This window comes from Tachypleus tridentatus, chromosome 4, assembly GCF_004210375.1.
Source record: "Tachypleus tridentatus isolate NWPU-2018 chromosome 4, ASM421037v1, whole genome shotgun sequence".
Classification (NCBI taxonomy): domain Eukaryota; kingdom Metazoa; phylum Arthropoda; class Merostomata; order Xiphosura; family Limulidae; genus Tachypleus; species Tachypleus tridentatus.
The window spans coordinates 50,108,493-50,132,703 of NC_134828.1; the positions used below are offsets into that span (position 1 = coordinate 50,108,493).

A 24,211-nucleotide genomic window follows, 5' to 3' on the forward strand; every position below is an offset into this window, starting at 1 on the left:
TTGTACTAAGCTAAGCCTCATCAAATTTCTGACATGGAAGAAGTAGACAAATTTATTTTTGTAAATTTTATGTGTGCATTTTGGAATACTAAAAATTTCATAAATTACTCTATTGATGCCACAAAAATCCAGTGTAATTTATCAGGCTTTCTAACAAACCTGGATTTAGGTCTGAAAAATCTAATTTCAGATCAGAACATTGTCTAGATCTTCAAGCTCTCTGGTGGCTAAATTAGCTTTATCCTTGTAAATATTTTAGGAAGACTAATAGGATTATGTAATTCAAAATGAGTGTTTTCAATTGGTTATAAACATTTATTTAACTCTTTGGTTCTTGGTTTCACTATCAGAGTGAAATTAACACCCCTCTTGTTACATTTCATTACAAACATAAAACTAGTTAAGGAAAATGTTTTAAAACTGACAAAATCATTTCTTAAAGTATGTAATTTAAGAACAAATACAATTTTTAATTTTTATTATTATTAATAAAAATCCATTATTTCATTTAGTTATTTGCACTTGGACTTTGACTAGTTCATCTGCAAGATGATTTTTGTATGAAGTATTAAAATATTATTTTTAATCTTACACTTTTCATGCTTTTTTGCATAATTTCTAAAATCTTATGAATGAATAACAAGTTTTTTTAATTTATTGTAAATGTTCAAACTTCATTTTGTCTGCTATATCACTAACTGTTATCATCAACATACAGTGCAATAAAAGGTTTTAAAATTAACAAATAAATATATGTACATACCTTTTAACTCTTCATATAAATCAACTAGAACAGTCGTATTTTTCTTAAATGCATAATTTAACATCTTTATCTTTCCATTTATAGCTTATTTTTTATTTTCCTTTCAAATTCTTAGTCTTTTATCATTTATGCCAGTATATCAGCTGATGCTCACTGGGCTTTATGAAGTTATTTAGGCAGACTCTCTGCAGAGACACAATGCCTGAACTAGATGGTGCTTATACCTGCCATCTGTTTATAACCTTTCACAATCCAAGTGGCAAGTTAAACTTAAAGAGGTTATTAGACCATTTGAGTATGATTTTTGAAACATGCATAATACATAATTTAGTCAAATATAACAGTAAAACCTAAATACAATTTAACTATCTCTTTGACCATATCATATTCAGATAAAAAGCCACTGTAAGTGCTATAGTCGATCAAGCATACAACAGAACTAATGGTAGTTATATCTATTTCAATACATATAAGTATAAAATGTTGTGTGCCAATTTCAAATTAACCACTGATGGAGTATAGTGTAAACTGAACTCTTTCTATTGACTATATACACTTGTGTTAACTAACTACATGTAGTTTGTAGATCTTAAGGCAAAGTATAAAAGATGGTTATGGTACCAATCATGGGTTAGAAAATTTATACGTTTCCCAGACTTTGGATTTCATGTGTCAAATAGTTCAAATACATGTACATTAGTATCTGGATATCCACATACATTGCAAACTTGTGTGGCTAAGAATGAACTGCCACTAAAATTGAGATTGTTCATAGCACGTGCAGTTTAAGTATTTGTTTTAAATGTTTCTGTTGAAACTAAGTAATTGAAATTTAGATAACATAAAAATTCAAATTATAACATATGTTATAATTTTAATTTAATTGACACATTGATAGCAATGTGATTTAATTAAATTTTGGATGTAACATAGAACCATACACACAAAAAAGTTTAATAATAGTGCTGGGTACCATAGGGTTAAGAGAAGGAGTTATGGATAAACAATTACTTCATTAATTTGAGTTTCTAATTCATTAAAAGCTACAGGTGTTTACTGTGGAGATCGTAAAATGTAATTTGAGCAAAAACAGAAGACAACATACCATGTGACACACAAAAATCAATATATAGAAATTTCTTTTAATATGTTTGTTTAGAATAAAGCGCAAAGCTACACAGTGGGCTATCTGTGCCCTGCCTGCCACAGGTATCGAAACCTGGTTTCTAGAGGTGTGACTTCCAAGGTGTTAATGAATTTCTAAGATTACGTATTTAGAGGAATTGAACATACTATGCTTACATCAGTTGAACTGCATTAACTCAAACTATTGTTTTTTTATGCCTTTCTATACTAGTAGGATTCACACATTACATCATATAGGATTATTTTATATTTTCGCATGTTACAACACTAAGTTTAAAAACTGGTGAAAACAATTGGGAGAAATTTCATTTTCTGTGTAAATTGCAAGGAGGACCCTAGTAGTAGGTAGTGGAATTAATTGCAATATTTATGGTAATTTTGTTTAACTTGTATGCAGTTAGAGACCCTGTAGTAAACAAAGACATAGATTAACAAGCAATTTGATGTATAAATAGTTTAGTAAAATGTGTTTTTAAAAATTCAAAATTAATGTGTTTTTTTTTTCACTGTTTACTTACTTAGAAACGAAAGTTACTTGAAGGTAAAAAGAACTATTTCTTAAAGAATTTTTAAGATGTAAAAACTGAATTTGTAAATAGAAACAAGTTGTAAGATATTTATTTAAATAACACAACATATGTTACATGCATATCATATTTTATGGTTTGGAGGAAGGTTATTCTAAATGGGTCAGATAATATTGAAAACCAAAAGAGAAAATGCAGTAATTAGATTTATGTTTTCTTTTGAGAACATGGAAGTTTATTTTATTTCAAGTATTAACAGCACAAATGTTCATAAAAGTGTATAGATTATTAATAAATGTAATGTAAACCCTTTTTTTTTTTTCTTCCAGATTATTATTACTCATAATTCTAGGTTGTTGAAAGTATACTTTTAGAAAACTTGGTTGTAAATATTGGTTTACAACATACAACTTCTGGATTATTAGTGTTCAATTAACACCTGTAAATTCTCAAAGAGTGTGAAATTTAAATTTATGAAAGTCCTTGAGTTTGTCATTTATGCCTATTAGTGATATACAAAGGGTACAGAAATGTTATTCGTGTATTGGTTAACAGTTGATATTTCTTTTAACATTCAAACAAGTAAATAAACAAACATAGAGAAAAAGATACTGTCTGTTTGCTGTAAATAGTTTGTATGTGATTAACTGGACTATTCCATAGTCATAAAGGAATGGCAAAAACTAAGTGAAGAAAATAATGGAGATCAGTCTAGTTTAAATTGAAAGTATGAAAAGTTAAAAGAAAAGCAACCTATTTTTTGTTTGTTTTTCATTTTATATCTTCTACATTTCAAACAATTTTAAAAACTTGAGCTTAGATTGAAATTGTGAAATGCTTTTTATACTTATCTGATGTGAAGTTATCTGTTTTCACTTTTTTTTTTATAAAAAATGATTTATGATGAAAACTAAAAGTGAACAGTGTCTGTGTTAGCATGGCATTGTACAGAAAAAGTATCATAACTAGTTAAATGTTTGTTAGAAACTAAGGTATTAAAATTAAAAGGAGGTTATCTTGTTTAGAGATTTTCACAGTTTTAAGATAAATGTAAAATATTTTTTGAATTATTTGTGTCTGTACTACATTTACGTAACCATTGTTAACTTTATCTTATCTCAAGTAAATAAAGAAATGTGGATGTAAAGTTAAAATTTTTTTCTTGTTTAAATTTTTTTTTATTGCAATTATTGGTAAGTTTCAAATTTTAATGTTCTAGATTCAGATGATTTGAAAAGGAAAATGTTCAGTTGTATTCTTGTTGTGGGTGGAGGTCTATTATTCTCAGGTGTTGAGACTTGGTTGTACAACAGATTGTCAATGCAGATCCCCATTCTCTACAGAGGCGACCAGTTGGATATCATTACACAGCCTAAGGTTTGTAATAAGATGGTAAAACTATATAAAATTGGATTGATAGGCAAGTCTTTTCATACTTCAAGCTCTATGTTATAGCATTGCATTATTATAAGCTGTGGGATGATATAGCAATTATGTAGGGAAACAAGGGAAATAAGTAGGGGGTATAAAGTGAGCAAACATTTTTTTTATGTATTGTTTATGAAGTCTTCTAAAAGTATTTTTCACTTTTCCCCAAATGAAATAACGGAGAAATATGTCTCAATTTGCATCATAATTTGCAAATCACCTTCCTCTTTGTGTAATGTGTGTGAACCATTCCTTTCTCCTGTGTCTTGTTTTTAGGACCAACAACATAGTGAAAATTTCAGTTTTAGTGTCCCAAAGCTGATGTTTATTTCTTGGAAATTCCCACTCAGTGGCACACAGTATTTTCATGCATATACAGTCATGTGAAAAAGTTAGGACACCCTATGAAAGCCTGTATATTTTTGTAACATTTTTGGATATATTAACAATTTTAACAATACTGAGATATTATAGGAATATAACTAAACAATCAAATTTGAAGAAAAGACTTTTCAAGATCTTCTATAAATGTAATTCTACAAAAATGCATATTCTAACTGAGGAAAAGTTAGGACACTTACCCTAATAGCTAGTGTTATCCCCTTTGGCTGAAATAACTGCAGTGAGACGCTTCTTGTAGCCATCTACCAGTCTCTGACATTGGTCTGAAAAAGAGTTTGCCCCACTCCTCAATGCAGAATTCTTTCAGCTGTGAGGTGTTTGAGGGGTTTCTTGCATGTACAGCCCATTTCAAGTCACCTCACAGCATCTCAATGGGATTAAGATCTGGGCTTTGACTTGACAATTCCAGAACTCTCCATTTCTTAGTTTTCAGCCAGTCCTCGGTGGATTTACTGGTATGTTTTGGGTCATTGTCGTGTTGCAGGGTCCGGTTCCACTTCAGCTTTAATTTTCTTACAGATGGTCTCACATGATCCTCAAACACCCTCTGATACACAGTAGAATTCATGGTGGATTCTATGATTGTGGGCTGTCCAGATCCTGCTGCAGCAAAGCAGCTCCAAACCATGACACTTCCACCTCCATGCTTCACAGTTGGTATGAGGTTCTTTTCCTGGAATGCTGTATTTGTTTTATGCCAAACATGTCCTCTGTTCTGGTGTCCAAATAATTCAATTTTGGAATCATCTGTCCAAAGAACATTACTCCAGAAGTCCTGGTCTTTGTCTACATTCTCTCTGGCAAACTTTAGTCTGGTCTTGATGTTTCTCTGAGAGCAAAGGTTTTCTCCTTGCACACCTCCCTTGCAAGTTAAACTTGTGCAGTCTCTTTCTGATTGTAGAGGCATGCACTTTCACATCAACAGTAGCCAGAGCCTGCTGTAGGTCCTGTGTTGACGTGTTAGGGTTTTTGGAGACCTCTTTTAGCATCTTGCGGTCTGCTCTCGGGGTGAACTTGCTTGGATGACCAGACCTGGGCATGTTGGCAGTTGTTTTGAAAGCCCTCCACTTGTTGACTATTTTCCAGACAGTGGAATGGCTGATTTCAAAATCTTTTGGGATCTTTTTAAATCCCTTACCAGACTCATAAGCTGCTACAATTTTCTTTCTGAAGACCTCAGACAGCTCTATTGCTCTCACCATGGTGCTCACTCTCACTTCAACAGTCAGGAGCACACTAAACTAAATGTCTGAGGTTTAAATAGGGCAAGCCTCATTCACAATGCTGAGTATCGATCTTCTGATCATGTGCACCTGGTGTGATACACCTGTGTGTGAGTTGAGCCATTTTAAGTGGGAATAAATGTGGGGATCTCCTAACTTTTTCCTCAGTTAGAATATGCATTTTTGTAGAATTACATTTACAGAAGATCTTGAAAAGTCTTTTCTTCAGTTTTAATTGTTTAGTTATATTCCTATAATCTCTCAGTATTGTTAAAATTGAGATTAAATATTTATATATCCAAAAATTTTACAAAAATACACAGGCTTTCATAGGGTGTCCTAACTTTTTCACATGACTGTATATATATATATATATATATATATATAATTTTATTGTTTTATTTCCTTCTAAACTGTATGTAAGTGCTAGTACTATTTATGCCATGATAATAAAAAGTTGTAAATCACTGAAAGAATGCACAGCTCATGTTACACTATAATTATTACATTCCATGTGAATGAAGCTTGTACTGAAAGAAAAGTCAACATTCTTTTGGTACAGAAAACAACATAATTCCTTATTTGATAGATGAAACCATTGGCTTTTTCTGGTTAAAAATGAATTACTTTGTAGTAGTCTTGTTCAAGACATTTGGAATGCCTTGCACACTACAACTAGATTACATACTACTGTATATTCATTGCATATTTAGTACCTATCCAGTTATGAACTCTATAACACGGACTTGGTCCAGAGTTCTAACCATGTGGCCATTTTTACTCATATAGTTATAATACTATAAATTTGAATACAGTTTGTGTATCTTAACAAAATTTGGCAGGCATTTAGTAAACATCACAAATCATTTGTAAATTAATTTTTAACTATCTATTTTTATTAAAGATTTGTACTGAATATATCAAGTCTTATTTTTGACTATACTAAGTGCAAAATGATTTTCCTGTTGAGATGAAAAACTTTTCTTCATCTCAAATGTCATTTGCATAATTTCTGAACTCTTTTAAATACATTTCAAACTTTATATTCTGTTGTTACTGTTTTCTGTTAACTTTATACAAGGTTGGTTAACTTGACTGATGATGTAAACACACACAAAAAAATTGAAATAAGTCTAAATTACCCATTTTTCTTTCTAGAACACCTTCACATAGTAAATGAAACTACATTGGTTTATTTTAGGTGCCTTTAAATTTGTAATGGTTATGCATCTATATATTGCCCTCTAAACTGTGTCTAACTACTTGTACTATTTGTGCCATTATAATGTAAGTTGTACATCACTTAGAGAATGTGCAGCTCATGTTAGACTATCAAATTACATCACCTAAGAGCCTACTCCAAGGGCTGGCTGCTTGCATGTGTGCCTTGTGAAAAATTATTTATTTATTTTACCTAATTATAACTAACCTAAAGAGTTTATTATTTTTAGATTTTAGTTACTTTATAATAAGAAATAAAGAATACACATGAAAAAATAAGAAATACTTACCTAGACATTCTTTTATTGCTGTCAATGACACTTAACCCTGCTTTGTTTTTATACTAACAGTATTAGTGCATTAAATAATTATTATTTAATTAAATAATGCACCAAAGAAAAAAAAAAGAGACAATGTTCCGTAATTATCACACATTTTCTGGCTTTCTAATTATATGATAAGAGCTGTTATAAATTCATCTGAGCTAATTAATACGTTTCCAATGAAAACAGGCCTGATATGGCCAAGTGTTTTGTGCACTTGACTTTCAACTGGGTTCGAATCCCCGTCCTACCAAATATGCTTGTCTTTTCTGTTGTGAGGGTATTATAATATAATGGTCAATCCCACCATTTTTTGGTAAAAGTTTAGTTAGCCCAACAGTTAGTGGTGGGTAGTGATGATGTTGCCTTCCCTCTAGTGTTCCACTGTTAAATTAGGGATGGGTAATGCAGATAATGTGTAGCTTTGCACAAACATTCAAAACAAACAAACAATCCCATGTGCATAAAGCTTGTACTGAAAAAAGGTAAATATTTTTTGGTACATAAAACAACACAATTCCTGATTTGATAGATGAAAACCATGGCTTTCTCATGGTTAAAAATAATATAGCATTAAATATAAGAGAAAACTATTGACAAATTGTGAAAGGAGAGATGTTACAGGTGGGTGTGACAATAGGGACCTCATTTTCTGTTTGATGGCTCTAACTATATAAAATTGTAAGAAAAGAAAATTAAACTTACCTGAGTGATGACAACATTGTACTAAGTAATTTACATTAAATTTCTTACTTCTTAGAGGGTGGGTAAATAAATTAGAGAGGAGGGAATCCTCAAAATCCACAACACTGGAATTTTATTTAGGTAGTATTAGAGTAAATTAATCTATGAGACATTTATTTCTTTTTTATTAGTTATATTTTTGTGAACCAGCAATGTCAAGCATGGGGCATGCATATACTCAATTTAATTTTATTGCTCATCATGATCTTTACTAGCCTACTCTCAAACCTAAATTCTTCTGTTTAGGATTAGAGTAAATTAATCTGCAACACTTTTGGTATGGTCAAATACATCAATCAAAGTGGTTTGATCTTGAGCTCAAAACTATAATTAGATCTCAAATTGATTAAGAGATGATGGAGCTACAAGCAAAAACTTTGTACTTAGTACACTGTAGCTAGAAATGTCACATTTCTCACAGTTGAGGAAATTTTGGAGTTTTTTAAATATTGTTTTATAAATTTAAAATGTTAAAACTTGTATACTATTAGCTATAATTTTTTGCTATACTCATTGCATAAATAAAATTAGTTCAATTAAATTTTGAATGTAACACACTAAAGACCTTATGACATGCTTGTAGCAAGAGAGTTAATTAATGCTGAAAAGTTGTTAGACGTTTTCTTCTTCATTATATTATATTAATTTTAAAAATGGCTTGTGGTAGCCTTGTTCAGTTGCAATATTTTTGAGCCATTTCTTTCTATGATTAATTGGTTGCTGCATTATTTTGTGACAGCTGAATTTAGTTGTATCTCATATGGTTGAAAATAAATTCAACAGTGTTATGGAGGAATTTTTTTTCATCATTCAGCCTTTTCTGTTTTCCAGACAAGTGGGAAAACAATTAAAAATTAAGGTTGTGTATACAGGAATAATTAACACAAGTCCAAGGAGGTATCACTTCTTTGTAGAGATCTGTGATTAAGTTTAATTTTGAATATTATTTTGAGTCTTGAGCTACTAGTATGGTTTCTTGCATAGAGAGGCTGTCATTTAAGGACAAGTTAAGGTCATTAAAATTATTTTATCTTGATAAATGAAAAGTTAGGGAGGATATAATTGAAGTGTTCAAAATTATAAAGTGGAATAAATTGGAGTAATGCATCATATCTGTTTTGTTTAAAGGTAGGATTTGGCAATATAGATTTAAGATGTGATGGAGTACAAGTCTGAGAAATAAGTAATTTTATGTTTTGAATAGAATTGTCAGCTTTTTGACTTATTGCTAAAAGATGTGGTAAATGCAACAAAATTAAGAGTGTTCAAGAAAGAGCTTGATGGTATGAATGGGATAGCCACTAAGGGCCCTTTTCTCCCTGAAGTGTTACTGATAATCAGCTTAGCTGACAAGATATACATTCCTCTTTGTTAATGGAACAATTTGTTAATTAGATATCATACTGTAATAAATTGAGCTCAGTTTGTTCAGGAACGAATTTTATATATCTTACACTGATATCAGACAGAGTGCTAGAATATGAATCCCACCCAGCTTAAACAAAGGATTAGTAAATATCACCTGTAACTGAAGTAACATATTAGATAGAAAGAATTTTAACATTTCAGGATTATGTAGAGAATTAGAATACAGAGTAAAAGGAATATGATATATATAAAGGACAATTATTGTGACTACTTTTTTACATAATCATACAGCTTATTCAAAACAAGCATAACTGTAGCAAAGTTGTGTTATTATAATAAGTAAGACTAATTAATTTGAATATGTAATGAAAAAACTACTTTATCTTGATTAAAAATTTCAAAGTTATTTCATCTAGATCATCAGATATCGAAATTTTAATTGAAGAATGTTTATTATAAATGAACTTCCAACTGTAAATAATAACATAACTTTGTTACAGGTTTGTTTGCTTTGAATAACCTGTGTAATTTCACCAAAAAAACAAAATGTAATATTTTTGCAGTTGTTGCACTATGTAAATTAATTCTTTTTCATAAAATATAAAAACTTGAATCCTTTGTCTGACTGATACGATAATTTCTACTAGGATATGGATCCTAGGATCACAACTTGGAAAGGTGCAGCCATCATGAGTTGTCTAGACACTGCACAAGAACTGTGGATAAGACAAGGAGAGTGGCAAAGGTTTGGAGTAAGAATGTTGCGTGAAAGAGCCCCTTTTACTTGGTAATAATGCAGTTTTAAGTTTCTGAATAATTTGCCAAAGTTGCAAGTAAAATCTTATAGCTTCTTAATGTCACTGTTAAAATTCATCTCTTGGATGTTGAAAAGCATCTTTTTGTAATGGCAAAGATATAGCTATCACATTTAAGTGGTGCATGTGTAGGTGTTTCCTAAATTCAGATTAGTTTTCCTGAACAACATGAGACACTATCTCCACATCTTAAAACTGAAAATGTGCAAAAAAAAAGATACTATATAACAAACTCATTATAGCATTAATCACAATCAAAAAATATTCATTGTATTAAAAAAAATTATTTTCCTTTAGCACTGAAAGAAGTTAATTAAACAGAGAACAGATTTCATCAAATTATATGATTTTATTAAAGATGAAATACACATAAATGGACAGAATCTCAAAATGTAAAATGACATTTGTAGTACATTTTCAGCTTGACTGAAAGTATGCTGTTTAAAGAAATATTTATATATGAATAGTATTTTAGAATTAATTGTTTAAACCATGTAGTACTCCATCTCAGTGGTGAAGTAATTACTAGAGAGAAAATTCAAACATAACATAATTATCCAAATACTTGTAATATTTTAAAGTTTCAACTTAAAGTTAGCTGCTATAGAGTTTATAAAAATATTAAGTACATAAACCATAATATATTTATTTTACATTGTGAAATGCAACAGAAGTAATAACACCTTCACTATTAACATTCTACATATTCAATCAATCAGTATTATTGTTAGAAGACAGCTACCTAAAATATGACTACATTTTAAAGTATTTGTTTTATAACTGTAATTCAAAAATCTTGACTTTATTAAAGAATAAAATTTGTATATTTGTAGAGCAAATAAAATTACTTGATAACATTGCAGCTTATTTTTAGTAAATGGAAAAAATAAAGTCTGTAACCCTTAAACTACCTACAAAAGTGAAAATCATGTAGAGTACTTGTATTACAAATTTGATTTAGAGAAGTTTCTTAAATATCTGTATTTTGCTCTAATATATGAGATTCTGGATATTTAATTTAAAAATGCACATTTTTTCGTGACTTTTATTCCTAGGGTAATGCTTGTCAGTGATAGTTAACATGGGAAGGCTAGAACAGGAATGATGTCTAAACTGTAGACATAAAAATACATCTGCATGGTTTCTGAAGCTTCCCTTTTAGGATTAGTACCACATTAGTTTGTTTTGTTTTTGATACATTAATAAAAACGACAGCAAACTTGAGTCTCTGTAGCTTGTATAACTAATGCTTAAAGCTATTTCAAATAATTAAAAAAAGAAATTTCTTAATAGTAATTTACATGATAAACTAGAAATTTATAAATCAGTAAATACTGATAAAAATGCTCATACATATAAACAATCCAAATTGTTTACCTATAATTACCATTATTTTGTTTACATACTTTTTCTTAGTCACTCATTAGTACCATTAAAACTGATAAAATATATGGATGACATTGCTAACAAGACCTTTAACATATGCAAGCCTTGTACATTGTTCAAATACAGGTTTATTTCTATCACAGTCATGCCAGACAATGCCAACAGTTTGATTACAAGTAGCAGGACTGATAATCTTATGGATAAAGTAAACCTTGCAACCAACATCTCTCAACTGACTGGACACATAGTCTCAATTAAATCTGTTGTGTCATGAAAAACCTGAGTGAGATGCTCCATCATTATTTTTGTAGTTACATTTTTCAGTAGCTAGGTTGGATCTTGCAATTCCTAATGAAAGAAGAGAAATACTATATTAAAAAAAAAGGCAGTGTCACTTCTGTTACCACCAATTTCATAAACCACTGACTGAACTTTTATGTATGTGAATTATGTTAATTTTATTGGGGTGAAGGTGCAGAAATTTGTGAGTCCTTGCACTTATTATAGCTACTTTGGATAAATTGCTCTTTAGTAATCAAAAAAACTTTGTAAGCTAACTCTATTGTGCAGAAAATTTTGCAAGCTCTAAAACAAGATAAATGAAGCTAATAAAGGTTTACAGTTAAAACTAATTAAAATCAACTCATCAGTGATGAATAGTCATTTCTTTAACTTTTGCATTCATTCCAACTTGTATATATAACACTTGAAAATTGCTTTACAGTAACAAAATAATGACTTAAATGACCATATTTCAAACCAAAGTAAAATTTTCTATACCACTTCTTGTCTTTACTCCTATTGGTGAATATGCTAAAGTAGCAAGTATGAAGTGTGAAAATAGCTGATCCTCCACAAGAAAACACCAAAATATACTGGTAGTACTGCTGACAGTCCTTGCAACATCACCTGAAGGAACCAATGTGTAAAACTCTAAAATAAGAGAGCTTATGTTATAAAACTAAATGTTATTAAAATAGTAGTAATTTACTCAAATATATATTGTGCTTTAAAATTTCACAAATTTCCATTATATATCTTGTTTATTCTATAACATGGTACAAAGATGGCATTTTATTTGCTAAAATTGATAAGGAAGAAATTTTGTCATGGTAAGTTAATAAATTTAATTTTCAAATTTGAAATATGACATATTCCTTCATTTTATTTTTATATTTGCCATATAATGTTCACAAAATACAAGTGTAAATCTTAATACTTCTATATATCAATGTTGTTATTCTTTGTATAATATTACCTAATACTTTGATCTCTTCTCCATAATTAACAATTATCTGCTTGACACTAACATAAAACTTATCTTGTATTTCTATAACTGAGCTTCTATATTACTTTTAACTTTCTAGATCTGTTGTTATTAGTAATTAATTTGATGTAACTGATCACCTATGAGCATGGATTACGTGACTAGTATTGTGTAAAATACTCAAAATAACGTTTAAAATAAAACTAATAAAAATTAATATTTTATTATTTCAACTATTCAAGTATCAGTAAGAATAATCAGTGAGTTGAATATAATAATTAATAGTCTGATGGTTAACTGATTATCAAATCACATTAATCACTTAGCTGAAGTTGGTGAATATATACATAATATTTTCTATAATACTGCATTTACCATGTGCATTTTCATGAAACATGGCAAGCTTTTAATAATCATTACAAAAACACAATTTCCAGAGAAGTAATTTTTACTAATGATTTTAATCAAGCTGATTTTTATGCTCTGAGTGAAAATACTTCTTTTCATATAACAGTTTTCATATTTCACCTGCTTAACTTCAACAAGTTCCAAAATAAATATAAAAAAAGTTTAAAGGTAAACTTCATATTTTGTATGTTATTTTTCTGTACCCTAATACTAATTGTAGTAAAATCAATGTGAAGTTGACAAACATTACATAAAATACAACATACCTTATTTGAATGAATCATTTTGCTGCAGTAAGTCTGATTATTTTCACAGTTTCAGCTGTTAACCTTTTCGCATCTGTTTTAATATTTATACTTTGGATCACTATTTTATTAAAAGCAATAAGTAATTAGTCTAATGTGACCTATATTGATATTAAAGTTCTTTATTTAAATATTAAATATAACTCTAAAAAAGTCATGATCTATGCAAGTTCAGTGAAGTAGTAATTATTGGGTGTGTAACATTATTAATACTATTATTATCTAAAACAAATATGTGAGGTTTTGTTTCAGAGCTCTGTATTCTTTAAGGAAAAATGAAAGTTTTAACTATTAAACAAAAATTATTATTTAATGCTACCTACCAATTTCTCAGTTACTCTCTCTATATATTTCAATTATTTTCAAAATACCAATTAAAAATACTGCAACTCCTAATTTATTGCAAAATTTTCTAGAAATGTATATAATGAACAGTTTGTCTTAAAAATGTACTTATTCTTCTAGAACTCTAAAAGTTTTAATTAACTGGAATGGGGCATACTATATTTAACTTTCTTTACAGTCAGTACTCATCTTTCTAAAAGTGTACAAATACACTTTTGGAAACTGCATTTAACACATTATTCAACTCTGCACATCTAACATTAAACTTCAACCATGTACTTACACACAAGGGTGGATGTTCTGAATTATCACAATAGCTAGACCATTGGAAATTTTGTCCGAAAAGCTCATTGCCCACTTGACTATAAATTTAAAAAAACCCAAAAGGTATTAAAATATATTATGATTATAATCTTTCTTCACCATACCCACATTTCAATAGCAATATTTACCAGATCTAATAGCAACTAAGTTGCTTGTAATACCATTTAAGTAACAGACCTGGAATTTTCAGCTGCACAAAAATGTAGAGATATATAAGAGAACAAAATTAAATTTCAGCTTCAAATTAAATATTTTTAACACTCAGTCTTTCAGTTCCGAAATTGTGATTATCACTCTTGTGAAAGAACAAAGACAATTTTTCTGTCATGCTCTTAACTTAAATAAATATAGTTAGAAGCTATATTTTCAGTGTCGAATTTTATTTGTTATCTAAAGGAAGCTGCTAGTATTGATTATGTCATGATTGAGAGGCTTTGAAAAAATCTAGAAATAACACTACATTTTAAATACAAGAAATAGTAAGGCACTGAGACAGTTTTCAGTTAGTAGTGTCAAAGTGTTCAAATAGTTCAAGTCAGTGTTTGTTATCAAATACATTTGGTTACTCATTTCATTAGTTGAAACTGTACACGTTTATTTGTATGTTAGTAACAGTGCCATTAGCAAGTTATTTCCATTGAAATATTATTTGTGAAGTTAGGCCTACAAGTCAGCTGTGAACAAATAATATTTATAGATTATTTGTGGAATGAGACAGAAATTAAGAGAATAATAACAGCAAATGGGTAGAAAATTAAATGATAAAGAGATAAGAGATGGGAAATTAATAAAGCAATTGAAAGAAAAGACATACTTTTTCAAGAAGAATTAAAAATAAATCTCACTAAACACAAGATTGATGAAGCTACTTGTGGTGTAGAGAGATTACAACAAGACTATAAAAGTATAGAAAGATTGTAGTGAGAAAACAGAAGAAAAGAAAAATTATAACAACAAGATCAATAAAGTAGAAAAGCAAGATTATTGTTATCTTGACTTGAATTTGGTCTTATTTCAACCATAATTTAAAAGAAACAGTTCAATGAAAGAACACCACAAAAATATAATAAATTAATGTTTAGTATGGAATCTGTTGATCTAAATAATTAATTGTATTTTCAGGGTAGTCATTTCCTTATTTAAGTAATTACAATAACGACAGAATAATGTACATGGAAAATAAAAGTTAGTGTAAAGATCAAACCAGTTACACCTCTTTCTGCAACTGCCAATGAATTCAATCCTAAAATGCCTTGAGTATGAAAAAGGAGAACTTATTTGGTCTGTGCTTATTACCACTACTATCCCTGCCATCTATTATTGCATGACCTTCCTGGACTACTCTATCTATGACAATATCAAATCAAGTTTCAGAATTTAGCTGGCATTTTCAGCACTAGCTAATCAATAAACTAAAAGACCATGATGTGAAGGTACTATGGGAATCATACCAAGCTCAGATGAAATTTATTTCTAGAGTGAACAGGAACAAGCTACTCTTTAGAAACACCATATTTGATAACATTAATTAACTTTGCAAGTGAAGCCATAGCAACTATCATTGTAACAACCTTTTATAGCAGGTGAAGTAACTTACTAGAAGAAAGTATCCAAAGTAAAGTTCTAAAACAGAGTATAGAGATAAAATGGAGCCAAAAGCTGAATGTAAGGTATGTCTGAAAAAATTTACCTGATTATCTCATTACGTTGCTCCTCATAAAATGATAGATTCATTGGCATATGACAAATTTATAGATGCCATAACAGATGAGGATATGAGAATTAGACTGTTGCAGCAAAGATGTACATCTTTAAGGGAAGCTCTTCTGTTGGCAATGGATCTAGAATCCATTAAGTTACATATAAATAACTAAAGACACTATCTTAAAGTACAGGATCATTACTCTGACAACTAATTTTACAGTAAAGAGGAAGTAAACCACAACAGGTCTTTCAAGTGTGGCTTTAAAGGACTTTTTGTCAGGAACTGCAGACAAAGACCTGTAGAAAATAATTTTAAGTATGGTAATACTTAATAGTATGGATCAATTAGGCTTCCAAATAATTTCTGCATCAAAACAAAACACGATTATCAAATTTCTAAGTGAAAAACCAACCATTTTCAAAGTATTGGTTATAATATATTATGTACATATACACTAAAAATATGCTTAAAAAAACAACACTAAAATTCCAGTATAATAATTTAAAAATTTCTAAACCAGTAACTTTTTGTCTTCCATTGGTATAGCAGTAAGTTTATGGATTTGTAATGCTGAAATCAGAGGTTTGATTCCCATTGGTGGAGTCAGCAGGTGTGGCTCTCTATAAGAAAAACAGAAAAAACAGTAACTTTTTAATCTATTAAATACTTACCTTACAACATCGGCAGAGCTAGAGTTGATAAAACTCCACACACACACACATAAACAGAATTATAATATAAATGGGAAAGATATTGTCACATTCTTAAATATCTTTTCAACCCAATGGATGGCACTACATATTAATGGATAGCTATGGGACAACTTCTAAAAGTAAAATATATATTTGTACAGGTATAACATAAAAAAATAAATAGTATTTTGTTTCATTTTATATATATATACTAGGAGTCCTACTTCACTTTGCAATTCATAATTTTGTAATAATAACTCCTCCCAAAAGATTAGAAAAAGGGGACTTATAAATGTGGGGAAAAAGAATGAGCTTTCAGTTAATACAGTGCTAATCAAGGTGAAGTGTACAGATCATTAGATAAGTAACAATTATTGACTATATTCAGTTACTTGATTAATTAACTGTGAAACTGTACAAGCAAGTTTATTTGTGTGTTAGTTGTAATACCCTTAGCAATATTTCTGTTGAAATGTCATTTGTAAATTTAGGTCTACAAGTACAACTATGGACAAGTGACAGTATTTGCAGCCTGTAGTAAACCTTAAAGATATAAACTAATTTATTATTGTTAAATGGACTGAACTTGAGCTGTCTTTCAACCATAATTTAAAATAATCAGTTCAACAAAAGAATGTTATAACTGTATAATGAGTTAATGTTTAGTAAGGAACCTGCTTATCCAAATTATTAATTCAAAATACAATGACTAACTTTTACAGTAGGCATATTATTATTTAACCCTTTCACAATGTGCTCAGTATAATATACACAAGAATGTTTACATATTTCTTCACATTAATTATTTTCATTATAACTTGAAGATACAGCAAGTGTATCTTCACAAAATTTGGTAGCCTTTTAGTAAAGATTACAAGTATTTTGAACACAAAAAAATCAGATCTTTAATTAAATAGTTTTACTCAAAGCCTTTCTACTTTTTTACTAAAAAACTTTCTAAATACATTTCAAACATTTGTCCTCAATAAGACTTTATGTTATATTCTATATTCTAACTATTGGGTTGAGGAATAATTCGTGAGCGTTTTTTCAAGTTAAAAAAATATATTCATAAATGAAACGCTTTCGCAAAATATTTCATGTCATTTGGTAGATAATTTTTTGCTCTAATAGATGGTGTGTTTGATTTTCATATGTCTTTAATGTTTGCTTTCATTTTCAGCTCATTAAATGGAATGTCAAGTGGACAAAATCGAGCATTTTCGACACCATCTGCTTTTCGCATTTAATTTCTTGCAATTTCGTTTAAAACAATGCATACTATATACCTAGGTATTACATGAATTAAAGTATCATAATAAATGTTTTGGGTGTCATGTGTTCATGCATTGAAGTATTGTATAGTCTTGCATGTAATGCTTGAATGAAATTATTTAAAAACGCTCACGAATTATTCCTCAACCTAATATATGGGGTCTGTCACTTGACCAACCTCATAACAATAATAAAAAATTAGGAAATACATATAAATTATTCTTTTTTGGTGCTAGAATGACTACATATTATAATAAGAAAATACAAGTATAAGTCTAAGAAGCTTTAGTTTCATAATGCGATATATTTATTATTTTTTATAATACTGACTTTCCAGTCATGCCTATCTTACATTGCATAACTTGCATTGATGTGGTGCATGTGCACTTATGTTACATATCCAATAATATCAAACTAAACTGGTCTTTTCTGTCCTGGCTGAATTTTAGTGGACTAGTATTTTGTACATTTTAAAATCTTGTATGTGAATAATTTGTTTTAGGTATATATATATATATATATATATATGGTTGAATAACCAAAAAATCATAAATATCTACACTAGTATCATACAATTCCATTACAATTTATTAAGCTTAGTAATTAAGATTTACTTAGATTTAAAAAATATGAAACATTGAGCAGACTAAAGACAACCTACCTCACTGAAATCTTGGATGGAAAGAACATGGAAGCCTTTTCAAAGATTAAAATGACAGGGAAAAACCACTCTGGGGACATTCTAAGCTGTTGATTGGTTATTCACATGTCATATATTGATGTAAGTGTCTAGAAGAGACCATTTAAAAAAAATGGAAAGAGTTTAATGGAGCCACCATGTTAGATTCAGTACATAAGTCATATCTCAGTGAAAGATATGAGGTTCTTATATTATATTCTAGCTTGTCAACATTAGTAATTTGAGTTCCTAGTTTGTACGAAGCTATATACTTAGTATTTTGACATTACAAACATCTAATTTTAAACAGTGCTACATACAATATACTATGTGGTTCATGAAAATCTATATTTAGGTGTGTTCTTTTAATATTTACTTTTAAATTAAGAAATTAAATCATATATAATACTGAAGTTTGAATTATAATCTACAATTTGATTCCAAACCTACTGACATAACTTCATAAAGTAGCAGTTCAATAAAATTTTGAATGCAAGTCAGCAAACGTGATGACATGGCATTTGACCTGTTGCAAAAGGGTTAAGTAATTATATTGTTTTGTAAGAATTGCATTTAAAAAGACAGTTGAATTAAAAAGAACTTTACAGACTCTTGATGGTGAGAGCAAATTTGACAGTAGCATTAATTTAGCTTTATTAGTAAAATGGTATGGATAAATTATTAATATAGATAAAGGTTGACTATCAATAGCGTTTCAACTATTTTTCTTCTGTTGGCATCTTGGATGAGTTCTTTACCATGTTATCCCATATTAGATCAGACGTCAAGAACAGACTAATAATTAGCATTGTAGAGCCTCCAATCCCTATTACAACAGTAACAGCATAGACTTCTACATAACGGAATGTATCTTCATATCCAAAGTACAACAATACAGAAGCACCTACTGCTTCTTTTCGTTGGGAGGGCTTCCCAAGATGCCATCAATATGAAGTATTGGGATGGGAAATTATAATAATGTAAATACCAAGGTACATTTCAGAAAGGTGTGCTGTTTTGAACTGCATTTTCAATGCAGTTTTCATTGGAAACTCATACTCTGATTAATAATTCATTATTACAAATTAGAAATAATCTGTCTATGAAAATATGTGTATACATAAAAGAGGAAGCTCACCTAAATTCCACCAAAAGTAACACATAATAATAAAGAAAATCAGGATTAGCTTAGATTTAACATTTAATATACCATTAAGAGTAAAGCTACAAATCAAAATAAATATAACATAAAGACATAGTTTACATAGCAGAAATGAATTATCCCATGTGAAGTTAATACACTCTGAGGAAAAGTAAGGTCACTATCAGGCTAACTATCTTTCATCATGTGTTTATAGTCATTATTACTTCAAAACAATGCACCTTTTCTGTTGTAACTTGAAATCATGGTTGTCTAATCTTCGTCAAAGCTCAAGATAGAATGGCATTACACAGGGAGCGGCAATACAGTGCATGAGTTTCAGTGTTTTCAGTACGTTGCTATGGGATGCATGACACATGCTTCCATCTTAATGAAGACGTTGAGTTCTACAGATCTATGTCTCTTTGATGTTACTTGTTAAGCAACAATGATGATTGTGTTTTCCATATTTTATGAATATATGTAGGTAACAATATTGGGTGCTGCCACTGCCATATACTTAGTTGCAAAGATAATTCTTGATAAGTAACTGAAACAATCATGGTATACATTATAACCCAAACATTTTGAGAAAGGTAAGAGTGAAATGTTTTCAGTGTTCATTAAAAAGATAATAATTTATATAAAAAAAAATCATTTCTTTATAATCTTGATTTATTAATTTTTTAGAAGTTCATTGTGTTTAAATAATTATTCAAAACTCCAATGATGTCATCACTGGATGGGTTATTGCTTACTCCAATAATTACTACTTCTGAAGTGAATGATAGTTTTAGCTCATGTATATATGCATATAAAATTCTGTGATTACAGATTTTTCTTTACATACATTATGTTACTCCACTAGTAACTAGATTTTGCAACAGTGGTTCCAATCTGTAGTATTCATATTCTTGAAAGCATGTGAGAAAGAAAAAAGAAAATAAATTCCATGCCTTAGAATCACCAAGCTTCCAACATATTCCACAAACTAGTACTTGACATTTGCATGGTGTTGATTTTTTTTTTTTTAAATGGTAAACATCAGGGGTATGTTACTGGCTCACGAGATCTAACTAGGAGTGTGTGCCTTAAAATAGTTCAGAACAACTGCTTTGCACCATATAGTAAACATAGTGACTATCAAAGGCCAAATTTTAGCAGAAACAATGCATGTACAAAAATGCTGTAAAAGAGACGTAAGATTTTTATAAAATTGTAGAAGTAAAACTAAAAAAAAATTACAATTCAAACATTACAATAAATTTTAACTTGCTTACATTCTATAAAAGACCACATTTTTTTATTACTGAAAGACTGAACATTTCGGGGTAAGTTGGATGCTGGAATGCTAACTTCAAGAGGTAAGTTTTCAACTTGCTTACCCACAAACAATGGTACCTTATTTTAATTTTTCTTATTTCAATTAATTTTTTTTCTTCTTTACTTGGGAGAGCACCTTCCCACAACTGTCTGCAGGCAGTGAAGAGTGAGATATAGATGTGGGACGTTGTGGGCTTGAGCATCCAAACCTCGCTCTGCTAATTTCTAATTCTATTGCTACTCTTTTATTTCTTATGTGAGACTGGCAAATGGAGGTTAAGACTGATAGATGATGTATCTTCACTGCAATGAAGACTCTACTTCCTCAGTCACCTCCAAAACCTATGTTACATTTTATAATCCCACATTATAGCTTGTGTCCTGGGATGTTTTTAATTAGTGCAGCATTTTTTGTTTAATTTATTTTTTATTTGGCTTGTTTTTTAAGTTATATATATGGTTAAGTACCTCAAATAAAAGTTTCCATTCAAATTTTGGCCTGCAAGTTACAAGAAAACTACAATAACACAGTGCTGCAATGAATTTTTGTGGATCTTTCTGAGAGAAAGAAAAAGTGAAATATCATCACTCTGAAATTTGTTTCCAATTTTCCTGTTGAGAAGCTTCATTAAAAACGATGATGCAAAACCACTGAGATAAATGACAAGTGGTATAACAGCAATGTTTTCCTGTAAAATAATTGCAGCTCATATGTACAAAATGCATACACCAATGATTGTATATAATACACATATTCTCTTAAAATGTTTTTAAAATATTGAATCCTACACAATATGTTGGTTATAACTCAATCTGTTTATAAAATGTTACATTTTGATATTTTTTCATTGTTTAGTTTTTGTTACTTTGGTAATTTGTTTCACTTGCAAATTTAAAAGATTCATATAATTTTCAACTTCTGATTTTTGTAAAATAAGGTAAAATTAAATACTTCGGTCATATTTCAAAACCTAAGCTAATTTTAATAAGTACAGCACATTTAGTTCTAATACTTTGAAACTGTCAAAATTAATTTTGTGTTACTTATATGAAAATTAATAAAGTGAAAATTGAAATAAAAAATTGTTGTGACACTTAAAAATTCTCATTATAAATATAACATACACAAAACTAGTTTGTTGCTGGATCCTTATTTTTTTAAATATTTTATTGTGTGGTTACACTAATTTCAAATGAAAAGTTTGTATCAATAATTTTATAATATTATATTATAATTATATTAGCCAAAAACTAAATCCTGTCAAAAAACAAAAAAACGTGCAAAATCAGAACAATCCAATTTTGTTTTATGTACCAGTTTTATCACTTATAACTTGACTTTCATTTACACAAAACAACAATAAAACTATTCAAATTTTTCCTTTTTCTTAAAAATTTAAACTTACTCTCTCCAGCTTAAGTGAATTTACTATCACTTGCACACAGTTGTAGGCCCTAGTTCACAAATAACTTTTACTTTCAACAGAAACTTACTTGCCAATGGTACAAAAACTAACATAAAAATAAACTTATGTTTATAATTTTTTGGCTAAGAAATTGACTTATATATATAATAAAAAAACACTGTTCTAAATATTTCACTAATTTCTAAATCACTGAATGAACTGAAAGTAACTCAATACTTAATTGATTCTCCAATTTATAATGTATTATTTTTTCTAGATCTGTCTGGGACTGAAACTGAAATTGACTAAATGTTTCACCAGTTCTCATATTTATAATGTATGCTTGTTTGTGGGTTTTTCACAAAATCTCTTGATCATTGACAAACATTCTAGGTATTCTGAATTTTCGTAACAGCTCCATCTGGCAAACAGTTAAATTAAAACACTGAAAATAGGGCTTACAACAACAATCTATTGATTAAGAATTTATGAAACAGCTTAATTTAACTGTCTTCTTGTAATCAAAATTGTAGTCTTGAGACTTAAAAATTTCTTTACTTGGTAAAACTGTGGTTGTTTAACCCACTCCTTCCATGTTAAATGCACTAAGACTTCAAGATCAACATCAACCTCATCACCTTCCCTGTGTTGATTTACAACCTGTGACTTACTCTTTTTGACAAACAAATGAAAACCCATAGCAAAAAACAGTTCAGTTCTTAAAATCTCAGAGAAACGTTCTGAAAAGAACAAGATAGACACAGCAATACAAAATGTAAAGAGATAGTACTTAGTTGATATTTATGTTTAGTAAAAGTAGCAAGAAAGTCACTCATAGATTGCAATACTATTTTTATTATATACAAAAATGAACTCAGTGATGTCGAGAAACCCACTTGTTGAGAAATTTATATGCAAAAACGGCTCGTTTGGGTTGAGAAAATATTTTACATAGAAGAGCGAACAACGTTTCGACCTTCTTCGGTCGAAACGTTGTTCGCTCTTCTATGTAAAATATTTTCTCAACCCAAACGAGCCGTTTTTGCATATAAATTTCACAAAAATGAACTAATTTTCCACAACAGGCAATCTCAATAAAATTAGCTTACCTTTCTTATTATTATAACTTTCAGTTTTTCTGATTTTAAAGGAAGACCCCAAAACACAGGCACAAGTTTAATACTTGTTGAACAAAAACTTGCATACATTGACACAAACGCTTTATTATTTTATTCAAAAATAATATTTTGACTTTTAAAAATGATTACTGTAATTCTTTGATAGAATGTTTAGGCAGAGTATTCGTGATGAAATTTGTAGAATGGATGACAACTTCCTGTCATGGAGACACAAGTGTAAAGGACGGCGTTTCGAAGATGATTTGAATGACCAAAAAATTATAAATTATAACATCAATACCATACAATTCCATTATAATTTATCAAGTTTAGTAACTATGCTGTATTTGTACATAAAAAAAATATGAAATCTCAAACAGGCTAAAGACTCAACTTACCAGATGAAGGTTTGTCTTGAAATGAAGAAAGGATGCAGTTATGTTTGAATATAACTGACAAAAATCACCAAGGGGACATCCTTAGCTTCCAATTGGTTATTCACATGTTATATATAGATATAAGTGATCATAAGGAACTGTTTCCAAAAATGCAAATAGGTGAGAAGGGGCCATTGTATTTGATTCACTAACTATGGTTATAGCTCAACTTTTTATGTAGAGGAGCGAACAATGTTTCGACCTTCTTCGATCATCGTCAGGTTCACAAAGAAAGAAAGAGGTAACTGACCGATAGCTGACCACATGTTTGAAGGGGGTTGTGTAACTGAGTGTAGGAACGTAGAGGGTGTACTTAGATGTTTGATCATGTATTAATATAGGCATAAAGGTGTTCCTTCGTATTGGTTTATTTTTGGCGTGAGTTGCTGTGTAAGTAAAGCTTTTTTAATTTTGCGTTTGTTTATGTTTGTTTCTTTATT

The 24,211-nt window shown here is 29.6% G+C and overlaps 2 protein-coding genes across 55 annotated transcripts in view; one reads left to right on the plus strand and one right to left on the minus strand.

The window, feature by feature from the left end:
* Arp8 (Actin-related protein 8) overlaps positions 1-13,639 on the plus strand; it is a 67,400-nt gene extending 53,761 nt beyond the window's left edge. For 19 of the 36 annotated variants that reach the window (XM_076498374.1, XM_076498384.1, XM_076498394.1 and 16 more), the window contains 3 exons: positions 3,656-3,813; positions 9,793-9,932; positions 11,473-11,620. In XM_076498374.1, the coding sequence (XP_076354489.1) occupies positions 3,656-3,813; positions 9,793-9,932; positions 11,473-11,620 (446 nt within the window). Of the gene's footprint in view, positions 1-3,655; positions 3,814-9,792; positions 9,933-11,015; positions 11,185-11,472; positions 11,626-12,165 lie in introns of those variants that run through there. The other 17 variants (XM_076498396.1, XM_076498400.1, XM_076498401.1 and 14 more) reach the window with 4 other exon arrangements.
* On the minus strand, positions 10,290-24,211 carry LOC143249103 (uncharacterized). Of its 19 annotated transcripts, none has more exons than XM_076498415.1 (8): positions 23,733-24,211; positions 18,329-18,456; positions 16,225-16,320; positions 15,686-15,836; positions 13,955-14,033; positions 13,288-13,360; positions 12,127-12,255; positions 10,290-11,694 (listed from the first exon to the last, which is right to left on the minus strand). In XM_076498415.1, exons 2-4 carry the CDS (start codon positions 18,406-18,408, stop codon positions 15,710-15,712), a joined length of 303 nt encoding a protein of 100 aa, XP_076354530.1. In that variant the 5' UTR covers positions 18,409-18,456; positions 23,733-24,211; the 3' UTR covers positions 10,290-11,694; positions 12,127-12,255; positions 13,288-13,360; positions 13,955-14,033; positions 15,686-15,709. The 19 variants fall into 19 exon arrangements, 11 of the variants coding, with proteins under 11 accessions (XP_076354530.1, XP_076354531.1, XP_076354528.1 ...); XM_076498416.1 differs by having other exon boundaries at positions 12,127-12,279; XM_076498413.1 differs by having other exon boundaries at positions 13,288-13,387.